A 25,561-nucleotide genomic window follows, 5' to 3' on the forward strand; every position below is an offset into this window, starting at 1 on the left:
GGTAGATGAAGGGCCCATCAAGAGGTAAAGCCCAAGAGCCTCTGATAGTCTTAATGTGACCCAGGTTATTTGTATACTTATTTTAAACTAAAAGTAATAAAGTACTTTCAGCACATACTTTTTATGTACTTCTCAGAAATATACTTAACTTACACTTAAGTATACTTGGCTAATACTTACAGAATAATCTAAGTATATATTTGGCCTGTATACTTGTAGGCCAAGTTACTGTGATTTTCCCTTAAAGATAATTTAAGAGTCATGTTTAAGAAACTGACCTGTTCTTTTAACTAAATGGTATGACTTCGCTTACTCAATATTTAAAGGTGGGGTATGTGATTTGCAAAACGGCTGGCAGATTTTGAAAATACACAACTCAAATGGTCCTACCTTCTTTCCTTTGACTCCACTCATTCAAAGAACATGGACATGGAGGGGGGGGATGGTACGACCGTTTGATTGACGCACTTACTGTCCAATGATTCTAGGTGGTCTTGGAAATGATTGGCTGGAGTTTTTCGAGTCCTGCTCGTTCCACAGATGATTAAATTGCTTAATTTGTATTTCAGTGCTTCTAACTCAGTGGCTGTAAGTGGGTTAGGAATAGGATTTTAAGTGATTTTGAAAAAATGGCCAAAAAAGAGAATTACATACCCCACCTTTAACATAAATGTGTCGAATAAAATCAAAAACTAAGGTCATACAAACTTAATCTGTTTACTTACTAGGATTTACATTGTAAGTGTTTGCATTTGTGAAACTGAACTTAAATTCATATACTTCCCTTGACACACAGCTTGCTAGTGTTAAAGATAATAAAATATAACTTGTATAATAACATCTTACAGTATAATAGGCTTTGATGGCATTTTCATATTCTATAAAACTTTTCAAAGTTTCAAATGCTGAATGCAGCAAAAAGCAGTCACAAACCATCCAATCAATTTAACCAAGTCATTTAGTACTTTTTTTTTTAAAGAATCACAAAATGCTCAAGCAAATCTTACAAAACATGACAATCTGTTATATCTAAACAATTTGTACTTTAAAGACAATAAACTTCCACATTCTTAAGAATTCTTTATGAAGACAATTTAAACCGATCCAACAGTAAAACATTACTGTCCTAAAAATAAAAGGGATTTAAGCCATGAGGGAGAAGGTTGTTTTTAAGAATAATTCAATGCATTTCCCTCTTAAAGAACATACACACTTATTCATAGAAAATAGAAAACCATTGAAAAAGAAGGAGAAGATGAGCTTCAGAAAGTCCATATCTGACACTTCATGTCCATGAGAGATCAGGTGTTTTAAGTTACTGGTTTATGAGTACATTTAATTTCTGAGGATGTGAGTGCTAATATAGATGCACAAAGAACCATGTTCATTGGCTATGGTTCCTGGGGTGTGGCGCTGGGTTCTGTGCCCACTTTGTGTTCACTGCTCTGGGCAGAACCATTGAGAACATCAGTCTTGGACCTCTTGGACTCAGGAGGTTTGCACGCTGGGTCACTGGGAGGAGATGGCCTCTCTGTAAAAAAATTATTACAGACCATTCAAACACAATTTAAGCAAATAATTAAAACATTATGAAGAAAAAAACTATAAAAAGAAAGCTTAAAACAATAACAAACAAACTTAAAAGCATGCAATAAATGGCTCTACTAACCATGCTTGGCTTTCTCAGTGGAAGATGGGGTGACAAAGGGATTGGGGGATCTGGGTACAACTGGAGTCAGTGAAATGCGTCTGAAAGAGAAGTACATACTTGATCTATTGTGAACATTATATTTACTGCTAAAGTCATGGATTAGTCTGTATAACTAAATCTATAATCTCAAGGGATATGTTCATGGGTTGCCATGACAATTATATAAAAAAAAAAAAAAAACCCTACCATGCCATGCAATTTGGAATGGTGGTATGGTTAAAACACAATGTTACATCAGATCACAGGTGTGCCGCCCTACCTAGGAGTGGGTCCTTTAGGAGTTGTGGTACTTTTGGAGTTGAGGGGTCCAAGAGGAGTGCTGGAGGCTGTATGAGGTGTAAGAGGTCCTTTGCTGGATCCAGGGGTAGAGGGAGCAGATTTGGGTGTGCTGGGGGCTGTACTAGCGGAAGCTGCTGGTGATTTGGGGGTGCTGGGTTTGCCCCAGCCCTCTAGGGTGTTGAGTGTGATCCTCCTGGGCTGAGGTTTGGTTTTCCCTTGCGGTGTGCGTTTCTCTTCTGGCCCAGATACGCTGGGGGTCTTCGAGGATGCAGGGCCAGTGGATCCCTCTTTCTCCTTTTCCTGTACGGCTGGTATGTTGGCCTGCCGAGGCACTGGGGAAGCAGTCCTGCCATTGGCTGAGTGTCTCTTTCCCTTCTTCTCATTGGTAGAGGATGGGGTCACCATCTCCAGTGGAGGTCGCTCCTTCAATGGGGTACCCAGCTCCCCCTCTTCAAATGACACGAAGGAACAGTAGCCGTCAGTGGAAGACACTGCCAAGAAGGAGCCATCACGAGACCTGTGGAACAATGTGCATGACAACAAATGTTAGTGAATGACTGCTATTTTCAAAACACTAGATGTCTACATTTTCTATAATTTATACAATAGCATTGGTTGGTCAAATGGATTTCATCACAGACAAATACCATTTCTAAATAGACAGGAGTGTTTCAGGCTACTCTCTTCTGTAAGGTATGCATCTGTGACTCGTGAGAAATAGGTTATGGAAGCATTTATCAATCATTGCAAATTTCCCATTCTTCAACTTATTTATAAAGCAGCAAAAGGCCAAAATTGGAAATATAAATGAATAAAAAACATAAAAATAAAGTGTAACTATTAAAAACAAAATTTATTATAAAAAAAAAAAAAAAAATTATTATACCTAATAAATAACATGCTATATTATTGATAGGATAATAAATGAAAGCATTTCTTTAGTTTCAGTTTGTGTTAAAACATTTCTAATATATTTGGCTGTAGCAGGTTACCAGGCACAAAAAAATGTCATGCTACTACATTGGAACGCATTTTGTGGACAGAAGAATCTGCCCCCTGCTGTCACAACGTAGAACAAACAACTCAAGTCAAGTGAAAACAACACAGGCCCAACGCACTAGTCTGTACAACATCTATTTACGTATGCGTGTCTTACCAGCTCAGATCACTCAGTGTGTGGTAGTGAATGTTGGAAACGTATCCGAACGGCATCGTCTGTTGTGTGTCGTAAAAGAAGATCGAGTCTTCTGATGCAACCGCAAACACCAGCCGATATGGCAGATTAAACGTGTTTGACACCGGCTTCAGTGAACCATCTGTAGGACAAAGAGAGTAGTGTTGTCACGATTCTGACATTTCCAACTTCGATATGATACCTTGAAAAATATTTCGTTCTTGAATTGAAATATACATTGTATACCATTTGAGATACCAAGGGGGAAAACTGCCATACTGATAATTTATCTTTTTTTGTTGTTGATAACTTGGATAATTGTTGCAATAGCTAGTTACAAAAGTTATTCAGTCAAAAGCAGCAAGTGATTTTCTCTGTCTTTTGTTCGATTAACTTGACAGACAGCAGCAGGTTTATTAGACTGCTGCCACTTTAAGAGCTTCTGCACAGATCCAATATACTGTTACACAACATGTGTTTTCTTTCAACTATTTACATTCCAAAACTGATTGCATTTAACTGAACTCACCAAGAGGCATTATGACATAATTTGTGTGTATTTGACAGTTTAAGCACAATAAGCCATGAAAAAGAAGTACATTTGGTACATGCGAGCTGTTTGAGAGGCGACTTGTCTATGCGCAGCGGGCCAATTAAAAGCCTGTTCTGCTCCCTTTCAAAGTATATTCTTTCTTTGGATGCTAGCGCAGAAAGACGTGTTCGCGCATACACACTATCTAGTATATTCTGTTTTCAGTTGGAAAGTATAAAAATGTAATTGTATGTAAAGTACAATGACAATAAAGGAATCAATCAATCAATCAATATAGTTCAGTGGTGCGCACGCTTTTGGTGTGAGTGCAAACCCTGCGGAAATTAGTCAAATAATGCGCAGTACAAGCACTATTCAACTGGAGCGAATGAGAGAGAGGATGCGGGTGTGTGTCAACTTGCTGTTGGAGAGAAGAGAGAGCTAGAATGCGCAGCTGGTATCGGTATATATATATACACTGCGGAAAAGGAATATTGGAACAGTTTCAGACATTATCAGCATCGATACATGTCGAAATATTTTTGACAACACTAGAAGAGAGAAGAGCACCGTCTTTCCGTTGTATATTGTTTGTACCTTCAGTTCTCTTTGTCTTCAGCTCAAAGTACACTGGGCTGCAGCGCACAGCTAGGGTTGCTTTAGATGGACAGGGCAGATGAGCAATGGGCCTGGCACACAAACAAACAGTTAAACATTTAAAGTTGACTGTCATCATTCGGCTGGTTATTAAAAACTGATTCTTATTTAAAATACTGGAAACACAAGTTGTTGTTTTTTAAGATTCAGGGTTTACACTTTCTTTCAGAAGTTTGAGGATGATAAGGTTAAAAAAAAAAGAAAAAAAAAAAAGAAAAAAAAGAGAGAAAGAAATATCTTATGCTCAAGGCTGCATTTACTCAACAAAAAACAAACAAACAAACAGTAAAAACAATAATATGGTGAAACATTATTACAATTTAATATACATTTTCTATTTTAAAACGCAATATATTCACAAAAAGCCTGATGTTTTGATACATTTTATGCATACTTGCCAATTAAAAATGACCCCAAACTTTTGAATGGTAGTGTATATGTGGACTAATACATCGGTTTACAATTCACCATACACATTTAGAACACAAACCTCTTAAAGCTTCTTCTGGAGAACACATATGTGGTGTTTGTGACATTCTCTCCAGCCTCGACACACCCAGCTAAAAATAAATAAAAATATTCCATAACCAACCACACATGGAAAGTACATGTAAATGGACACTGGGCCAAAAATACATATTGTATAATGTGTCAAAATGCATATTTAATAGCTTGTTTTAAGAACTGAAGTCTCATATACGTTACATGCGCAGTATATACACTTAGATGATAATGTTTTAAAGAAAGTGTACCTGGTGCAAGGAGGAAGGAGCCATCTGGTGTGAAGGTGAGACGCCTGAAGAACGATCTCATGCTGTCATCATGGAACATTCTGTAGTTCTTCACCTGCACAAAAATCATTACAATTTAAAAACACATTTAAGAAACTACTATTTACTAAAAAATAAATGTACTAAAAAATAATAAAAAACATTTCCTACTTCATAACCCAGTACAAAATGGCCAAACTTTGACAATGTATTTGATATTTTATAATAGTGATTTCATAAAGTCCATATATTAATTCAAAAGAAAAAGTGTGAAAAATATAAAGATAATCTTTGAAAAATTTAACAAATAATATTTATCACATTACAAATAACATCTTGTGTTGAGCTTGTGTGAAGCACTTGAATTTCACTATCAAAAGGTTGTACAAACTCTGAAATTAATAATACAAAAACATTTGACAATTTCTGCCACAATACCATGGTTACAGTTAGCATTATTACATTAAATCCATGCTGAACATTGGCGATTTGTGGACTGAAAAGCCTTCTATCACTTCTTTGTTCATGGCACAATGTTTCTCCTGGTCAGCACTGTTTGAGCCAATTAGGCATGCACAGAATGTTTGTCCGAAAATAGCAAAAAAAAAAAAAAAAAAAAAAACGCTTTCGGTGTTCGGCCAAATAAGAGAAAAGACTGAAATTTTTTTACCGAACAATGACGTTTTTGACACGATCAAATAGCAACCAGCTGGAATAAGAGGCGCACACATTTTATAAATGCAGCGAACATGTTGGCAGTGTGGAAGCATTTTAAAGTGTCAGAAAAATATGTAAAAACCGCCGTTTGTAGACACTGTTCTGCTTAATTGTCTAAGCACCCTCAAACGTAAGCAAGAGCAACCTCAGCTGATACAGTAATATTTATTGGCAAAACAGATTCGACAAACGCTCCAGTCCATATTTGTGTTCTGGAAAACGTCAAATATATCAATTTACAATGCGTTTTTGCAGCAGTGATCAATGTAGCCAATCACAGACATAGTTGATCTCTTGATGGCTAATCAGGTGTGTTATTTCAGAGGTGTTATATATAAGTTTAGAACGCCAGAGTTTTTATTCCGTGCTGAGTTATGCAGGCACGCAAAACCTCTCATTACCAAATAGTCTAGACACGGTATAAGTAAGAGATTTATTGTGCACTGTTGGGAGCTTCATTGAAATTGTGCACACTGCTGTGGTGGAGCCGCTGCTTAGCCTGAACTGAACTGTACTAGAGCACCCTCAGTAATTTGAGAAGCACCCTCAGTGATTTGATTCTGGAACCAGACCTGTAGGCATAATAGGCCAAAAAGGGGGGCTCAAAGATGGCCAAATAAAAATATTTATATTGTGAGTTGTTGATTTATATTCGGCCTTCATATTCATATTCGGTTTCTGCATTGGCCAAGAATTTTAATTTCAGTGCATCCCCAGATCCAATATGGTTTATAACAGAATTCTGCAGAAAATTTGAACTCAAACTCAAACACATTCTTACTGGATCTCTCAGCGTTGTGTAGTAGCTGCACTGTCTATTATCGGTCCGAGCTGATAAACAGTCAAATGATTAGTGCGGTATCAGTTTAGTTTACAGTTTCTCATTGAAACAGAACTTATAAGTTGGGCAACGTAGTGGTGGCCCGAGTGCGATGTCTTACAAAATTTAATCACACCAGCAGGAAAAAGGTTGTAAAATGATACCATTTGGTCATAGTTCGGAGCCCTGAAAGGGCAAGGAAGACACTGTCCACAGCAGCCAATCTCTTAATAATTATCAGCTTAATAAAAATAAAGGCTGGCTGAAGATCCTAGAGATACTCACCTCACCATCTGCAGAAGCGGCTGATGCCATCTTACTCACGCTGTAAGCTTTTCTCCTGTTGTGAGCACTGTACACACGCATTACCCTAAGACACACAGATTTTAAATGCTGTCAGTTTGTAAAACCATGAAAGGTTTCATTTCAAAATGATTATCACAAGACTCTTGTCTATGATAATCTGTAATGGCTTGAAATTCATTTGAAAGCCCTTAAAATCAACACACTAACCTGTCAGAGCTTAATGTGCTGATGTACTGCCCAAGTGGGTCCCATGCTACTCCTTGCACATAACTCTTGTGATCATTAAAAATGCACATCTTCTGACCTGCAAACAAAACAGGCACTGAATTCAATACATTTACCATTATGAATTTAGCAGACAGTTTATCCAAAGCAACTTACAATAGAGGAACAAAAGCAATTCATCACAGAGCCAACAATATATGTAATATACAATGTCAGGTTTATTAGATAGCTAGATTAGGAAGCAAGCTTTATGAAGGAACTTCATAAAGTTCTGCTTTCTAAACAACTATTATCATTTTACAATACGGTCATAATTTAATCACATAGCACTACAGTACTGCTTCAAGTTTCATACCCTTGTTGATGTCCCACATGATGGCAGTGTTGTCCACAGAGCCTGAAACCATCAAATTCCCATCACTGGTCCATGAGATATCATATACATCCTCAATGTGTCCCCTAACAAGCACAAACAACAATATGAGCTTTGACAAACTTCTTAAGAAGTAATTCTAACTTAAAATTGCAATGAAATGAAAGTAGCTGCAGATGGTTTCTTCTGTATTGTGATGCATATCTGAGTGAAACAGTTTATCAAAAAAATATAAATGTTGGATGGGGAATTGGTTCTATTCATTGGTGGTTGATTGATGGAGGCAGAACGGCTAAGTATGAGCTGGCAGTTGTTTGTAAGAAAGGGGCAGCGTTTAAACGGACTAAATGAAAGCATACATCGCCAGAGAGAAGACTGTTGTTTCCCCCGGAAGATCAAGTTAAGACATCTCGATGAAAAATTATTAACAAAAAAAAGTAGGACATAAAAAATAGGACATATGGACAGATAAATTGCTGTCAAGAAGATCAATAACATGCATTTAGAAAACAGATAAGATGAATTCTCATTTCATGCCAAATTTAAAGTCAAAGACAGTCACGAAGGGACATTTTTATTGGGAGTGATTAAAATCAGACCTCAGAGTCTTGACCACACTCCAGCTCTCTTTATTGAGCTGAGCATCTTCATCTTCCTGAAAGGTCGGGGTTTGTTCAGGCTCCTTATTGTCATTCAGTTTCCAAAGCAAGATAGCAGCATCTTGAGAAAGCAGATATTTTTATTAAGACAAGTGATTTCATAACTTACCCAAGTGATGATCTGACTTTAAACTTACCATCCCCTCCAGATGCCAAGACCTCAGCGGTGGGTGAGAAACGCACTACGTTAACTGCTTTAGTGTGTCGTGCCAAGTTAGACAAAAACTCAACGACCGCCTTCCCATCAGGCCCTTTATCCACACGCCACATCTGAAAAAGAGCAGCTCTCATCTTACAGTCTGTAATGTCACCACCAGTGTTAACTTAAGAGACACATGTGATGTATTAACTCGAGGTAGAGGCTTTCTCTCACCCTAACTGTGGTGTCCACCCCAGCTGTAGCCAGCCGCTGTGTCCTTCCCTCACCGCTCTGCTGGAAATCCAGACTGTACACTGGCTCCTTATTATGCCAGGCAATCTCACAGGTTACCACCTTCATTCTGACTCCTGATGGACGTGGATACAAAGAGAAAAAGATATTATGATCATGATAAAGGCAGGAATATAAGGGAAGTAACAACATGTAAAAGATGATGGCACGACAGAGGAAAACACGCATAGGCCTACTGAAAAGCAAAATAGGAATTCATTTAACAACGTAACAACAGCAATGAGTTACACTGTCCTATTACTATATAACCAGTGGAGTTGAATGCAATGCTACATTTCTATAAAGTAAACAACACTAGACATTTGAATATTGCTTATGTCCATAATCATGAATATGTGAAAACCACTAATAAAAGTCATAGCAAACCGTGAAAAAGTAACATTTGTGTATAACGTTAACGAAGTACTATTAACTTGCATTATGAACTATTAACGTTATGTTAAGTTACAGGCGCAGCGTAATCTGGACCAACTCAACAAACACACAACAGTTCTTGAAGAACATAACAGCACGTAATGTCAATTAATAATTAATTATAAAAGTCACAAGGCATATTATATAGAAGACATTCATCCAGTTACCTTGACAATTATAGTTGCAATAGTCGTAACAATTGTTCAACACAGTTGCTTCGTGCGTCACTCCCGCTTTCACCCAAACACAGACGCCTTTCCCGCGCAGCGTTGTAAGAATGAGAACTTCCGGTTTCAAGGGTTGCCTGATCCCCCACAAAAAATCCGACGTCGGCTGTACTGTGACATTTTCCACTATCGCATGCAGTGTACGAGTTTCATGAGTTTTTAAATAGTGTAGTGTACTAAAATATATTGTATAAAATACTGTGTGTACTGCAACAATAAAAACGAGCATCCTTCGGTTGTAATTTTTGTAAACAGTATGTGGCGACTTAAATGTGTTTATGTATCTATTTGGAAACGAGTTCAAGTAGGCAAAGCGTTATATTTGAGAAAAAAGTTAACTTAGAATTACAAATAATATCTCAGATAAACAAGACAGACAGAAATAACAATTTTTATTAACAATAACAATTATTTTATTAAACAAATAAAAAATATATTTTATATTTAACACTTTTTTCAAAAACAGCACTATATACAATTTTATACACAGAATTGCCTGCATACAATTAAAGTAGAAATTACTACAGCTGTTATCCACTCACAATTGTGTATTGTGTTTCAGGAATATTGTGTATCAGAAATACACACAATTGCATATCAGAAAAGTAACTTGAAATGCCATAACATTTGTAAGCTTAAGTCTTTGTGGCAAAAAGGTCAAACATTATTCTGGTCAAATTAACTCTTTTCTAATAAAAATATTTAAAAAAAGAATGTTAACCTTGCACAAAGAACTGCAAGTGTTAATCAGGAAGAACTTGTAAATAAATAAATCTTAACATTTTAATATTAAGTGTAATATTTTTAGTGCAATAGAATTTGAACAATTTGCCTCTATACACAAAACATTAACCTAGGCTGAACATTTTAGCAGCTGGCTTAACGTAAAAGTGGTCTCAAGAGGGGGGAATCTCCTGTATGACCTGATTTAAAATCTCATCTATGACGTCACAGTCATAGTTCACTTGGTCGAGGTCCAGTGCAGGAACAAAAGTGACCAATAAACGAGCGACACTGCACCTCAGCTCCCTCAACCTAAGGACAGAACAGAGAGAGCAGATTTATATATATATGCATTAAAATTTGACTCCTGATGAGTATGTACAGAAATGCCACCTTAAAGGGCACCTATTATGGAATTTTGAAATTTACCTTTCATGTAGTGTGTAACATAGATCTAAGTGAACAAAAACATCCTGCAAAGTTTGAAATATGAAAGTGTACCGTATATAAAGTTATTGTCTTTCAAAAGTAAGAGTCGACTCTGAGTCATTTTTATGAATCGTTAGAAGACTGAAGCTTTTTCTCTGACTAGATGACGTCAACTTGTCAAGTTATTTGAATACGATACGCCCACTTATTGCGCTCCAAGGCCAGGGAAAACTTCATGGCGACCAGACGCTGTGTTCTGAAGTGCGACTCAAAAGCCAACTTTTTTCATCTGCCCAAGGAGGAGCATTTGAAGACTAAGTGGCTACAATTCATATATACAGCTATACCACAGAAGTATAGACCGAGCCTTGTGCTTTGCTCGCGCCATTTTGAAGACGATTGCTTTTTAAATGCAATCAAACTTGGATTCGCGAGCCGCTGATATTGAAGGAAGGTTCATTTCTAAGTGTATTTGCATCAGCTTCCTCCTCCATATCACAACCTGTAAGTGTTATTAATAATTGTTGCTTTTATGTTTTATGTAGCATGCTTAATTATTATTTTGTTTGTTGTGTAAGCATCGTTTAGCTTCTAGGTCTTCAATGGCAATTGTATTGAGATATGTTTGTCGTTGTTTTCGGAGTTGTCTTAAAGAATAGAATAATACCTCGTTGTAACGTAACTGCATTTTTTTTTTTTTTTAAACGTTATGTTTATGCATCGGGCTAATGCAAATAAAGACTGATTGTGCTTTTACAATATGAACTCTGGGCTATGCTCGCTAACATAACATTAAATTCTTTATCTTATTTTTAGTTTTTTACTACAAACTACAAAGCAGTGGACTATAATCATTATTATAACACGATTTAATTGATAAAAGCATCATTGTACTCCGTGTTAAACAATAAGTATTATCTCTGTAAACACTGCTGGGTCATCTGACCAATCACCGCAGATTAGCGTCGCGCAAAGGAGGGGTTTGGAAAAATGAGTCGTTGAACGAATCATTTGGGAGTCGGTGAGCAAATCAGGTAAAAATAAATGCATATTATACGAAAACAAAAGTGTTTTTTGACATTGCATGCATGTAAAACTGTTGTTGGGGACTCCCAAAACAACATTAGGAACATTTTAAATGTCATAATAGGTGCCCTTTAATACTGAAAATCTTTAAAATAAGTCAACAAGGCTCTTACTTGGCCAGTGTCTCTGCATTCTTTCCCTCCACAGGTCTTTCATTGCTCTCTTCTTCCTTTGTGATCCCATTCACAGGGTTTGCAGCTGTGCTTGTGCTGCATGTTTGATTTGAACTGGTGGCACTGTTCTTCAGAGTCTCTTTCTCTACTTTTGCATTACTCCATTCCTCTCTGTGTTTCCTCATCTCTTCTACTTCCTTCTGTAACTGAGTTTTCTCCTTTTCCAAGCTGTCCAACTTTACGTATACAATTGAGTGTGTGGGTATTTAAGAATGGAAGAAGGGAAAAAAGAAACAGTTTAAGACTGACCAATCAAATAATGGAAAAGACCAGCTCTTGTAGACTAGGATGCTGGTATGTCCACATCATGCCTCTTAGCTAGTTTAAGCAGCAAGGCTTCCATGGTCAGCCAGCTTCACCAGTATAAATTACCTTCACAGGCAAGATTTACCAGTTAAAAGGTTAGTTCACATAAAAATTAAAATCATGTCATCATGTACTCACCCTCATGTCTTTCCCACCCCGTAAGACTTTCATTTATCTTCGAAATAGAAATGAAGACATTTTAAAACCAGAGATATCTGTCCTTCCATTGAAAGTCCATGCAAGCTAAACTTTCATGCTTCAAAAAGTTCAGAAAGAGATTGTAGAATCTTCTTGTTTTATATGATGAACAGAAATTCAGGTTTCAAGAAGAACGAAAGTCATATAGGTTTGGAAGAACGTGAAGGTGAGTAAATATGACAAGTTTCATTTCTGGGTGAACTAACCCTTTAACAACATTAAAGCATTACTAAGCAGTCTGGAAATGTATGCTGGTCTTTTCAGCAGGGACTAATTCCTTATTACTTACGAGCACTTTGAGAGTCAAAAATATCAGATGCTCACCTTACTTCTCAGTTCATTGCATTCTGTGTTGCGCTTGTCCAGCTCCCTTAGAAGAAAGTCTACTTGAAGAGCCATTTCATCATCAACATTTTCAAAATCATTTGTTGTTGATGAGTGTCCCTCCCCCTCAGCTTTCAACTGGCCACGACGCACCTCATCCTGTGCTTCTTTCTCAGCTTTGATTTGCAACAACACCTCCTCTTTCTTTTTTATCTCATCCCTCTCTTCTGTAAGCTCTTTGATGCGCTGAGTGGCCTGTAAGTAGAGAGTCTTATAGTGCTGTTCCTCTGATGGATCTGTCTGGATGCTCTGATGGCTGTAGTCCTTGTTCACAGTGAGTTTCAGGAGTTCGATATCTTTCTCCCGAACCTGCTCTCTTAATTCATCTCTTTCCCGGGCTGTGGCCTCCAGGAGATTTAGCAGGTTATCCTGTTGCTTCTGTGCTTCATGGGTTGGCATAAGGTCTATTTCTATGTTAGAGAAAAGTGAGGTTTTAGAAGTTGTTGATGTTGAACCTTCATGGTTTTCTACATCTGACTTGGGATGTTCAAAAAGTGGTTTGATACCATCTGCACTACTACATCTCTCAACCTCCACGGGATCTTGGATTATTTCTGCAGTGTTACTCATCTTGCATTCCACACCAGTAGCGCTCAGTTCCCTTCCTTCAGCATCATTCTCAATCTCCTCCCTCTTGACCTGCTGGTCTTCCTCCGCCTTTACAATGAAACGTTCGGTTTGGGTTGTTGTGGTGGTTTGGTCATTTGTAGTTGATGTCTTCATTGTTGCCTGATCACTGCACTCCATATCTAATCCTACTGCATTCTTGCTAGTACGTTCTTCTGTCTTTACCCTAGAGAGGTCAAAGGTCAAAGGTTTTGGTCTCGGTGTGCTTTTGGTCTCATCAATAGCAATGTCATCATCACCACCACTGCTTGTTTCATCGTCAACGTTTTCATCAACTTTTTGGTCATTATTGTCTGTGATCCCCAAAGGTGAGGATATTAAATCAGATGTAGCTGCGGACGTTGATGGACTATCTGGTGTGTTGCTACAGCATCCTGAAGCATCTTGAAATATTCTTGTTTTTTTTGCAGCTTGGCTATGGGTCAGTCCTAGACTTCTTTTTATCCTTTAGAAGACAGGTTTGAAATAATGTTGAATTAAGAGAAGATTATCACAAATACATCAATAAAAAAAGAAAGTGAAAGGAAGGAAGAGAATGGTGTACCTTTTAGGAGTGGAGAGGGACATGACATTTGAAATCACCGGCATGTTGTCCGGGGCTATATAAATAATATTATTAATATAAATAATTGCAATGTTGTAGCAAAAACAAATATGCACAAAACTTGGCCTCACCAGATTGTGAGAGGGGTGTTGAATTTAAAGGGCTCTGTGCTGTCAAAGACACCGTAGGTGATCTGGGTGAGGAAGGGGCCTATGGAAACAAAAAGAGAGAGCGAGACTTAAATATGTTCTTATCATTGATAATTGCTTAACTACCTAAGCTTAGGTAAAAAAAAAATACATTTTGCCGGAGTTGACGCACAAAGTTGTCCTGTTTCCTTTTCCGATCCTTATTCTGTTGAATCAGCACATCATTTCTCAACCTGGCTTCTTCCTCCTAATCCAAAGAAATGCCAATTAAATTACAAAAAAGTGGAACGAAATCTGAGTACAAAACACAAACTCACCAGCCATTGTTTGACATTACCTGAATTCTTTTCTGTTCTTTGAGGTTTTTCTCACTGTGTCAACATAACAGAAAATTAGTGTCCGATTATGGTATTTCAGATCCATTTCTTAACGAAAAAAAAAATCATTGGCTTAATTGTATCTTGCATAAATCAACAGGCCTATTTATTCATATTTAAATAACAAAATAAATGAATAGTTATTCACTCACTGCTGTTTGTATATTTTCAGGCAGGCTGAACTTTCATCTTCAGAATCTTCAGCTTCTTCTGGTTCTTCACATCGCCTGAATATAGAAAGAACCACTGTTTGAGCTAAGACACGTTTAGAGATTTGCACACAAACTCAGAAGCAATTACATTTGTTGATTCATATTACTAATCTACTCTACTCTCCAAGTTTCTACAAAATATACATTGCTATAATGCACTGGAATTATTCTTTTTGTTGTGTTTTCTGTTCAGGGATGCAAACCCAACAGGAGTAAAAAAAAAATTATTGTTGGGAAAGGAAAATTCTAGTAATAAAAAATTAAATTAAACATAATATATTAGATATGAAACTTAGGTTGTTGAACGCATTTTATTAATTTGCCACAGTCAGGACTCCTTCTTGCCTTGTTCTCCAGTGATGCAAAATAGCAATTGCCAAAAGTCATTTCATGCGAAAATCAGTTCGATTTCACCCGCTCCTTCTCTCCATGGTACACGCAAAACGACCTGAAAACGTACGCATCCCTATCCTTTAAACGCCCTATCAGAGCTCTCAAGTGTGTAGGTGCCATAACGAAACCCTAACATTTCTGAATTTAATATACAGCCTTGATGATTGTATTATGTTCATTACTACCTAAACGACATTTCTGATTTGCTGACACGCGCGGGCTGCTGTCAGATTGTTGTTTTTCTTTTACAGAGCCTTGGGATGTCACAGAGATAGGTGATCTCTCAGGAGGAAACCCATTTCAATGACATCTCTTCCAAGAGTGCTTATAATTGCTCAAATGTGTAGAATGACTATAATTTTGTTTTTAAAGATATTACTGCTTCTCTTCACCAATGTGACTTTTAGGTTTAATTTAGTCAAATTTAGGTTTTGCATAGACATAGTTGAAATATTTGCCAACTGTGCCAAAACATTTATGTGTATTACAAATGCTTTATAAGTCTTGGTTGTGGAAAAAAAAGTTACCATAGTTATAGATGACAGGATAACACTGTGTTTAGTGTAAACAAATTACGAATGAATGTACCATTGTTTGTCGCACTGTCGTTCTTTTATTCATCGTTTATCATTTTCAGTAAAGTAAAAAGTAAAGTGAGTACATATCCAACGATCTGTAACAGACAAAGCAACAGTGACACATGGTAAAAACACTGTTTACTCACAATTGTGTGTTGTGACATTACTGTCGGATCCAATGTAGTTGGAACTGCATCATCTTTAAATTTTAGTCTCTCTGAAAAGCCTGCGTAAAACTGTGTCTTGTTTAAAAATGAATCCGCAGGAAAATGAAGCAAACAAACAAACAGTGTCTTACTGACGCAATCTGGTACTTCATCCATGGTATTTAATGTTAAGATCACAAGGAAGGCAATGCAAAGACTGTGTTTTTCCACAACTTGACACTGCAAACTGTCATGTAATCCCCAGAGGAATCTCTATCGTTTTGTTGCGTCCGTCTCGCATTTACTACTACATGACAGTAGGGCGGGGGCGGGGCTAAAGAGGCAATGATGCAGAAGTAGGCGCTGATCTTTTTCTGAAGAGGCGGTATTTTTGATGTAATAATGTGACAAAATCTGAAACGAGTCGTTTTGGAAACTGGTTTCAAGAAAAGCTGTTTTCGGACTAACAGGGTAGTTTTGAGTTCTAATGACCCCTTTAAAGGTTTGCAGAGGTAACACTTTTTTTTTTTATAACAGTAATGGATAATGCAAATGGAAAAACACAAAAAATATAATACATTGTAATATGACTCTTCAAGGAACTTTTAGTTTGAGTACTGCTGGAGGTTTTATTAAACATTAAAAGCTAAATAATAAAAAGTCAGATTAAACAAACAGGGTTCCCACTGATCCTTAAAAACTTAAAAAAAAGTTACATTTAAGGTCATAAAAAGTCTTATTTTTACTTATGAGAGGTCTTCAATTTTATATGACACTTTGACATAGACAAATTTAAATCATTTAAACGATCTAACGATCTAATTAGAGTACACATTATTTTTTATTATTCTTTCTTTGTGTATTTGCTTGTTTACGTGACAATTCAAGGCATTTACGACAACATATTACGTACAGTCTCCTGCACGAGAAAGGAAGAGAGGAAAAGAAGATGGGTAAATGTCAGTTCAATTCTAAGTTATTCTTTGTGCGTAGGGGTGTGCGATATGTATCGCCTATGATATCCTAATTATTGTTTTAACAATGTGCGAGCTGACATCAAGTTTGTCACTCATGCTTTTACAACATGATGTATGCAGTTATATGCCCCCAAAATTCAAGATACGTGGGCATTTTTGCCCCGATGAGTTTTTGTCATATTTATATCATGTGATGTAGTTATATTACAATATCACATGAGCAAGAGAGAGTGCCGTTTTCCCCATATAACTGCATGATAGCAAATGAGATATTTATTTTATACAACAGTTAAATGAACAATAACTTTAGACACACTGTTGTCAATATTGTTTGTTTTTCCTTTATTCCACATTATGAACGAATCAGTTTAATTAATGACTGAATGACCCTTTCAACAAAGACTCGTTCCTGAATGAATCAGCCGTTTGAACAAAACGGTTGAATGAATGACTCACTCATTTAGACAGCGACTTGCCGCCACCTACTGGCGGTTTTAGTTTAGTTTTTACAGTACCTTTAAATATTGAATTAAAAAACAATCTCATAGCATTTATGCAATTGTAAATGCAGTGTAAATATATTAATGCCACTTCTGATGCCGCCTCTGTGTAACCTCTGCAGTGCATAGATGGATTTGGTTGATAATGATTTATTTTGATTGGTAACAGCCTATACTGTGTTATCATTCTAATTGAATTTAATTTGAATGTTCGAATTTTACATAAAAGGTGATGCATACATCTAATAACTTAAGTTTAGGGAAAAAAAAATATATAGGTAAAAATGCCCCAGGAGATCACTTTAAGGTGGCAAATCCCAAATATTGCCCCCAAGTAATTTTTTATTTATTTCTGTCACTGCTGTGATCTGACCACCACATAGAATATGAACAGTCCACAACAGGCTTAAACCATCCATGGTACCAACACAAAATCACACAAATATATATAAAATCACGCTAAATATAATCTAATTATTATCAACAAAACTTAACGAAAATATTGGAAAATATTTTCTTCGTCAATATTGCACAACCCTAATGTACAGTATTTCTTCAGGTCTAAAAAGTGTCTTAAAAAGACTTTAATTGACTTTAAAGATGTGCAGCAACCTAAACAAACCTGAACTGGGGGTCTGGATTCAATCGACAGAACCATTTTTCAGGCAGCTTATTCGTGTCGATGCCATCGGGAAGTTTCCTCCACTTCAGGCAATTATCGCACTGAGCCCAGTTCTGATCAGGACGTTTCCTTTATGTTAAACAAGGAAAAAAGTTTATGAATAAAGTGGCCAAAAGAAACAACATGTTTTGTAGTGTGTGTCAGTGTATACTAACGGGATATCCTCCATAAGGACTGTGCTGGTCAATCCCCTCTTATGGCGGATTGCTTTCCAGTACTCTTCCAGTTTCACACCCAACATGTTCATCGTTCTCCTGCGTGGTCAAACAATATACAGCTTAGACTGCTATATTATTGATTTCTTGTTGTAGAAAACAAAATTTGCTCGCAAAAACTTGTAAAATGAGTTATTAACTTAAATGGAAAAGACAAGAGCTTATTTAGTTATAAAACAGTGAAAACAAATCTTAACAAGGTTTCGAACAATTCTTGTAATTACCTGAATTGTTTGTAACCCTGCCTGCCTCATCAAAAATCAAACGCTGAATAGCAAATGAGCTCACAAAATAAGATATTCATAATTAGTCAAAACCTTTCAAATGCAAATAATTGTGCAGTGAACATTGGCATATATTTAATAATGTATTTGACCATATACAGAATGTAGTAAAAAGGAGAGACAGTATCTAAAAGAACAGAAAACAATAATTCTAGTCACGTATCACACTCGCCTGTACTCATCTGTGTAGTCAAAGTCCTGCTTGTTGTGTGTTGGCTGGAGAAAGTTGCACTCAATCACTGCAATGACTCCCACTCCTTTTGCCTATTGCAAAACCAAGATTGAAAATGCATTTGGATACTCAAAGTAATAAAGTAATAAACAAAGTAGTAATAAACTACAAAAAATAATTTTGTCACTCTAAAAAACACAAATGGATTAAAATGTATATATTTAATATTTAAATATTTAAATATTTACCCTGTTTTGGCATCCAACACGTTCATAGGATTTGATGAGCCGGTTTTTATGGTACATCATGACTCCGTAATGTTCTTTGCTCTTGGTGTTGTATCCAAATATGATGGGGATGCTTTCTTTCTGAGAAGAAAAGACTTAAGGAAAGGTGTGTATTCATAGCCAATTTAGTACTTTATTCTGATCAGAAATTACTATAATGATCTGATCGTGTAACAAGTAAAAAAAAAAAAAAATTGTACCATAAATTCATTAAAAGGTTTATGTCAGGTTGCTCTTACGTTTAAAAAAACTAAATTTTCCATCTCTTTTTAAAAAGGTAGCATCTTGGGAAACTAATTTCCCAATAGTTATCAGAATTTATTTGGGAAAGAGGGAATCACAGCTTGCTCCTTTTGATTGTATGGATACATTAAGAAAGTTGGGTTTGTATTTATCCTTGACAATGTGCGCCAGGCTTTTAGAGATCAGCTGGGTTTTCACTTTCTGTCCACGAATGATAATCTGCATTTTGGGCTTCAGGTACAGGATGCTACAGTATGCCTAGAAAAAGAAAAGAGACATACAGAGTTACAGACACAAAATTACTGTTGTGTTGAAGCCAGTGGCGGCTTCTGACTGTAAATTTAGGTAGGGCAGATTCTGGGTCTTCGCACTAGTTTATGATAAACATTTTGTAAGAGGTCTGGTGTCCTTGCCTTATTCCGTCTGAGGGTGGAGCTCTAATGTTGATTGACAGGCTTTAAGTACACATGATACACGCATAGAATGCCTTCTTAGAATTGCCTTAATGTAGTATTTATCTCTTCCGAATGTTGTTTTAGAACAATGGTTACCAAACTGTTATATGTGTACCCCTAGGGGTCCCTGAGGTTTGACAGAGGGGGAACAAAATGCTGATTTTGCCCTTTATTTAATTTGAACCCATCTTAAAATAACATTAAAATCGAGCATCTATTTCTAACAGGCAAAATGCCGCTTCTAGTGTAAAAGCAGGAAAATGGTAGTGCACCTCATCTTTGGGGGAGAATTCAACAACTAAGAGATCAGAGACATGGCTAAAAACTTTAACATTGAGACAAAAACAACAGCAGGATACAGTCCCTGGAGCAACGGACTACTTGAGAGACATAATCAAATGCTCACTGAGATAATCCAGAAGGTCAAACGAGAAAATGGATGTGACTGGCACACTGCCCTTGACTGGGCCCCCATGGCTAAGAACAGTATGCTGAATGTTCATGGCTACAGTCCAAATCAATTAGTGTTTGGAAAGAATCCTAAACTTCCTTGTGTACTAGTTAATGAACTACCTGCTCAAGAAGGTACCACTGTGAGCGTTAGAGTAGGAAAACATATTTCTGCATTACAGTACATGCTTTTAGGAAAGCATTCACAGAAGCAGAGTCTTCTAAGCGGATAAGAAGGGCACTACGTACAGTAAGCAGCTCAGGCCCACGGATGACATGTATGTGACAGGAGACAAGGTATATTACAAAAGAGGAGTCTGTCCTGAGTGGAAGGGACCAGGGGTAGTTATTATTGGTCAGGAGGATGGAGCTGTTGTATTTGTAATACATGGGAGGACTTTTGTTATGAGTACATCAATACACCTAGGATGGATTGAGCGTGAGTAAATCATGGGATAAGTTTAATTTTCAGGTGAACTATTCCTTTTAATATTTAAAAGTATCACTTCATTTTTTACCGTCATTTCATATTTCTCTATTGAACTTTAAAAAAAAAAAACATTACCTCATGACATTATATATGCCATTGTAATCGCATTTGTGCCACCTCTGAGCAGCATTAAACAGTGTGTAAATACATCTAGATGCAGCTTGTGCTACTGCAGTGCAAAGATGGCTTTTTGTTAATACTGATAGTTTTCCCTTTTACAATTCATTATTGATTCCGTTTATGTAGAGGCCTATGTTTTGCATGAATATTTTGGTGGTGCACTGCTCTACCTTACAGACAAGCCGCAGCTGGTTCGAACTGCAATGCATAATGAAGCGTGTCTCTCAACACATACACACTGAAAATACAGCATGTGGACTGTGATCTGTTAGACCTACTCAACATACAGTAGGAGGGTGAAGTACTCACCCGTAGGGAGAAGTCGCTCTCTGGGCTTGACTGTAATACGCGGCAGGATTGCTTGTATTTCTCCTTTTCGCTCTCATATACTTCAGATGGAATCAGGATGTTATAGCGGTCTGATTCAAAGTCAAACTCAGATTTGTCTGTGGATGTTCTGTCATAGAAAAAAAAAACATTCACTGAAAAAATTCAACTATGCATTCATGTGCTTCAAGAGTATGGTGCTAGCGACACCAAGATGAATCAGATGTTGAGAAACGCTGCTCTAAACTACATTATTAGCAGATCTTTTCATTATTTCTAACATTTCTTATTCTCTGCCTCACTATCTCGGGCATGCTCACTTGCGGAGATTCCAGATGATGATTCGTGTTCCTGTGGAGTCGGTAGTATAGTGTGCATTGATGGCATTGAGTTCACAGAGCAGTTCTTCCTCTGTCTGGAACAGAGAGAAGCGCAGGATATCTTGGAGACTTGCTGTGTGTTGTGACTCAGGTCGGAGTGAGAGGAAAGGTCAAGGATAAAGGCGTCATAGATAATATATGCTTAAACTTACTTAAAAACAACAACTTTTACAACAAATGGTGAAACTGATCAAATGCAAAAGAACATTAAGCACTGGATTCCTACTATGTCTAATATCATCTCTCTAATTTATTTCTTTTATATCATGCTAAATATTAGGCTATCCTTTGTAGCCCATCCATTTAAGCCTCCTCCTGTCTTTATTTGGAAAGTAAGGATATATGACTGTCCAATGCGTTTGAAGGAGACAATGGGTACAATGACATTCTCTGCATGCATCTCCTGAAGGTATGTCTGGGACAGCAGGCCCACACACATGGACTCTCCGTTCTTGGAAAACACAATGGCATCCTTTCCCAAGCGCATGGAACCAGACTTAAATCCATTGCCGTAGAGGCCCACAGGGACATGGCCATTTATAGTCTCCTTATCACTGAAGCCAAAACTGAGAGGGAGAGGAACACAATACATCAGGCTATATACTAACATTTGTATTTACATTTCTGTTTAACCGTGGGTTCAGTAAGATTTTTATTATGAAATTAACCCATATATTAACCAAACGTGACATTAAAGATACTTATAATATTACAAAAAAATATAATTTAAATAACTTATGTTCCTTTAAACTTTCTATTCATCAAAGAATCATGAAAAAGTTTATCAGTTTCCACAACATGTTTCACAAAATCCACAAAATCAGCATATTAGAATGATTTCTGAAGGATCACGTGACACTGCAGACTACTGATGACATTTCACAGGAATCAATTAATTTTTAAATATATTCAAATAGAACATTTTTTTAAAGTTTATTTTTACAAAATTATTCATGTTTTACAATAGTTTAGTTTTACTGTATTTTTGAACATTAGACACCCCTTTCAAAAACATAAAAAAATTACAGTAGTGTAAATACATTTACAAAAAGACATTTATAATGTTTCAAAAAAAGTTATATTTTATAATAAATGCAGTTCTTCAAACTTTCTGTTCTGATAAAGAATCCTGATAAAATACATTTTCGCAGTTTCTGTTTCCACACTTCATGAACAACCATGATAATAAGATAAGTTGGTAGGCTAACACTTTGACAGTATCCTTGTTACATATGTTACATGTACTTACCATAGTAATATCAGTAAATTATGCATAATTACATGCAACTATACCTCAACCAAATCATAATCCTACCCTAACCCTAGAGTAAGTACATATTGTTAATTAATATTACTGTCAGTACTTAAATATATAATTACACTGTAACCGAAAAGTTTCTTGAGTACCAAATCAGCACATTAGATCATGTGACACTGTAAGAATCACTTTTAGGATCATGAAACCCAAATGTGTGCTAGTCAACATACTGGTTTGTGTTCTCACCCACCTGAGCATTTTGTGCATCTTATCGTAATCCATTCCTGCTCCATTATCCATGAAAATTAGACAATCGTGACCTCTGATTGCTGTCTTATCAATCCAAAACTGTTTGGCACTCACATCTGGGTCGTAAGCATTGTCTAAAGTAGAAAATATACATATAAAATATGATCAAATTATTACACATATTTATCCTAGTGCCTGAGAGTAACTCTCTACTGAGGTAGCCCTGAAAGCTATTCTTACAAAGTCTTTTAATTCCTTACTTGACCCTGGCAGGAGTTAAACTTCATGGCTAGCTGTTAATGAGCAATACATGGGATGCAATAAAAATATTTACCAGTACTTAATGTATTACGTACAGTACTACTAAATACTATCATGCACTGGTAATATAGCCAGGAATGTCTTTAAGATGTGAAACTAGGTTACAAATTCATAGTAATCTAAGCTTTGAGGGAACACACCCATTGTTTCAACTGCTAATACATAGTCTCACAATGAGCGCTATCAGAAGTGTCCGCTCACCTATCAGCTCTGCAATGGCACTGAAGGGCCAGGTGTGGCTGGTGGAGTTGGTGTGAAGGAACTTTGGGTTAAGCTATAAAAAGATCAAAGACACAGGAAACTTTATTAATAACACCCTAAAACACAATTTATGTATGTATGGATTACTTAAAAAGATGTATTCTAGGATTGTGGATCTCTGGTCACAGGAGCTGTATTACAGAAACTTCTTATCTTAATACTTAAGATTTGAAAAAGTTATACCGTTACTGAACAGACAGGATAGGGTTCTGTGTTAGGATGTTTCTGTAATATAAGACTTGCAAAATAGATTTTTCTCCATATTAGCCTATCTGTTTGCAGGTTTGACGGTAACAGACATTTTGGCTCGATTTTGAATTCTTTATTCTGGATTTTCAAAAGACCCTAAGTTATTATACATTTGAACAATGTAATAATCAATAACTATTAATCAATAACTTATTTTCTGAACCATTTTTTAATTCATATATCATTTGGATGAGCCTTGTTCGAAGTTGTTTTAGAAAAAAACATGAATAGACAGCGACACTCGGAAGTAAAAACTTATTTTTTCCCCCATGTATATTTTTATAGATGATTTATAAGTATTTTACGAGAGGCCTACCATGAGCTTACTGTTATTGTTAAGTGATGATATATATGCTACAAATCAGTATTTCTACTTATTATTAGGGGCCAACGGGTGTTTGTATTCATTCTTCTTAATCTTCTTTCACTCTTGTGTTTTTTTAAAAGTTATATTTCATCCCTTTATTAGATGAGACAGGAAGCAACAGTGAGGAGAGAGATACCAGGACAGGCAAAGGACTCAAACTCGGGTCGCCTGAAGCAGCTGCTACCACAAGGCTATTACTCCAACCCGCTCCTGTGTTTATGGTGCTTGAGGGAAACTTAAAGTTATACAATTTGGCACACATATAGAGGACAGTTTTAACATTAACCAAATCGAATTTTGAGTATCTGTCTTGTGGAAGCAATTTAATATGTTCTATATATGTGCATTTTCTTATATTCATAGCAATTCGAATCAGGTAGTAAAACGGACGAGGATTGCATGTGGACTCCAAAGATTCTCTGCTACATTGATGGAACAAAAAACCCTTATCTGTGTACATGTATGTGTATGACCTTTAATATGTGACTTGACAATAAGTAATGTGTGACTCTAATGTATGACTGAGACAAAGGGCCTTTTACTCAAGTCTAGTAGGATGCAACACAATGTGTCAGTTATGGGACATGTTGTTCATGATGACATAGATAGAATCAACTATAAAGAAGAAAGGATTTCTTTCTTCCTCCCTTCTTTGTCACACTCTGCAGGCACTGACTCTGTATGACTGTTGACCTTTTCTTGCAAGACAATAAATAACATTTAAAGACAATTGGTAAATGTTTGTCCCTTATTCAGACAGTGCTGTAAAATTGTTTCCCACCACAGTCTCAAATCATGTACAGCGCCACCAATAGCTCAAAAGTTTCGCTAATGTCTATGCGAATAACTTTGGAACTTAATAACTACAAATAACAGTTGGTCTGAGGATAATGTACCGGATTATCCAAAGAAAAAGTTTTAGTACATCATTAAATTTTTTGTCCAATTGGAGCCACTGTTTCTCAGTCATTTTTAAAGGTGAGCTACTGTCAGTATAGCCTACTGATCACACTGAGGGAACCGATACACAGTGTGACGGACTAAACACTAAAAAGTTTAAAAACAAGTGCAAGCGCGACGTTTTTTAAGGTGGAAGGAATAAACAGGTAGATTTAGCCTCGACTAGGCACATTCCGTTGACAGAGAAACGAAACTGAAAGAAAAATTCGATTTTGGAGCCTTTCTGATAGGACGACGAACATATACGTCACAGCAAAACAAATGCATGAACATAACATTAAACGATCACACAATTTCCCACACACTGTGAAATATTTGTTGTTCATTGTTAAGAGCAAACATATAACGTTAGATAATTTAAGATGTCGTATAAACCGTCAACTTGCCAATGACAATGCTAACAGTGCGAGAAATTACGTTATTACGTATGCACTTTCCAATAGGTCTATTAACATGGTGTCTATTACCATGCGTTAATTACACACGTCAGGTTGTAATAATAAATGTATTAAACATTCATACCGCACTGAGCGGGATCCCTCTCTCCGTTTGCACCGCCATCATTGATATGTAAAACCCGCGACGATACAAAACTTCGAGAGAGGTGTGACTCCGACATCCGGGAGGACTGACCGAGGGATTTTCAAAATCAAAGCCCAAACAAGGGGACATAA

The 25,561-nt window shown here is 36.7% G+C and overlaps 2 protein-coding genes across 6 annotated transcripts; both read right to left on the reverse strand.

Annotated features, from left to right (window-relative positions):
- Positions 1-588: 588 nt before the first annotated feature.
- chaf1b (chromatin assembly factor 1, subunit B) lies at positions 589-9,544 on the reverse strand (the record flags this gene model as incomplete). Its single annotated transcript, XM_079619301.1, has 14 exons — positions 589-1,531; positions 1,670-1,749; positions 1,971-2,507; positions 3,147-3,306; positions 4,294-4,385; positions 4,844-4,913; positions 5,106-5,199; positions 6,946-7,030; positions 7,174-7,270; positions 7,547-7,650; positions 8,164-8,284; positions 8,361-8,493; positions 8,597-8,730; positions 9,256-9,544. 14 exons carry the CDS (start codon positions 9,542-9,544, stop codon positions 1,392-1,394), a joined length of 2,136 nt encoding a protein of 711 aa, XP_079475427.1. The 3' UTR covers positions 589-1,391.
- A 146-nt stretch (positions 9,545-9,690) lies between these two features.
- On the reverse strand, positions 9,691-25,515 carry morc3a (MORC family CW-type zinc finger 3a). Of its 5 annotated transcripts, XR_013798414.1 has the most exons (21): positions 25,410-25,515; positions 23,252-23,324; positions 22,731-22,863; positions 21,565-21,788; positions 21,163-21,319; positions 20,825-20,972; positions 19,127-19,258; positions 18,719-18,838; positions 18,471-18,562; positions 18,239-18,259; positions 17,955-18,053; positions 17,740-17,868; positions 14,464-14,538; positions 14,272-14,305; positions 14,086-14,181; positions 13,917-13,995; positions 13,786-13,840; positions 12,555-13,686; positions 12,171-12,207; positions 11,667-11,902; positions 9,691-10,350 (listed from the first exon to the last, which is right to left on the reverse strand). XR_013798414.1 is itself a non-coding variant. In XM_079619299.1 (20 exons), exons 1-20 carry the CDS (start codon positions 25,449-25,451, stop codon positions 10,212-10,214), a joined length of 3,195 nt encoding a protein of 1,064 aa, XP_079475425.1. In that variant the 5' UTR covers positions 25,452-25,510; the 3' UTR covers positions 9,691-10,211. The 5 variants fall into 5 exon arrangements, 4 of the variants coding, with proteins under 4 accessions (XP_079475425.1, XP_079475423.1, XP_079475426.1 ...); XM_079619299.1 differs by lacking the exon at positions 12,171-12,207 and having other exon boundaries at positions 14,107-14,181; positions 25,410-25,510; XM_079619297.1 differs by lacking the exon at positions 12,171-12,207 and having other exon boundaries at positions 25,410-25,509.
- Positions 25,516-25,561: the final 46 nt, after the last annotated feature.

This window comes from Phoxinus phoxinus, assembly GCF_949152265.1.
Source record: "Phoxinus phoxinus genome assembly, chromosome: 7".
NCBI classification, from domain to species: Eukaryota; Metazoa; Chordata; class Actinopteri; order Cypriniformes; family Leuciscidae; genus Phoxinus; species Phoxinus phoxinus.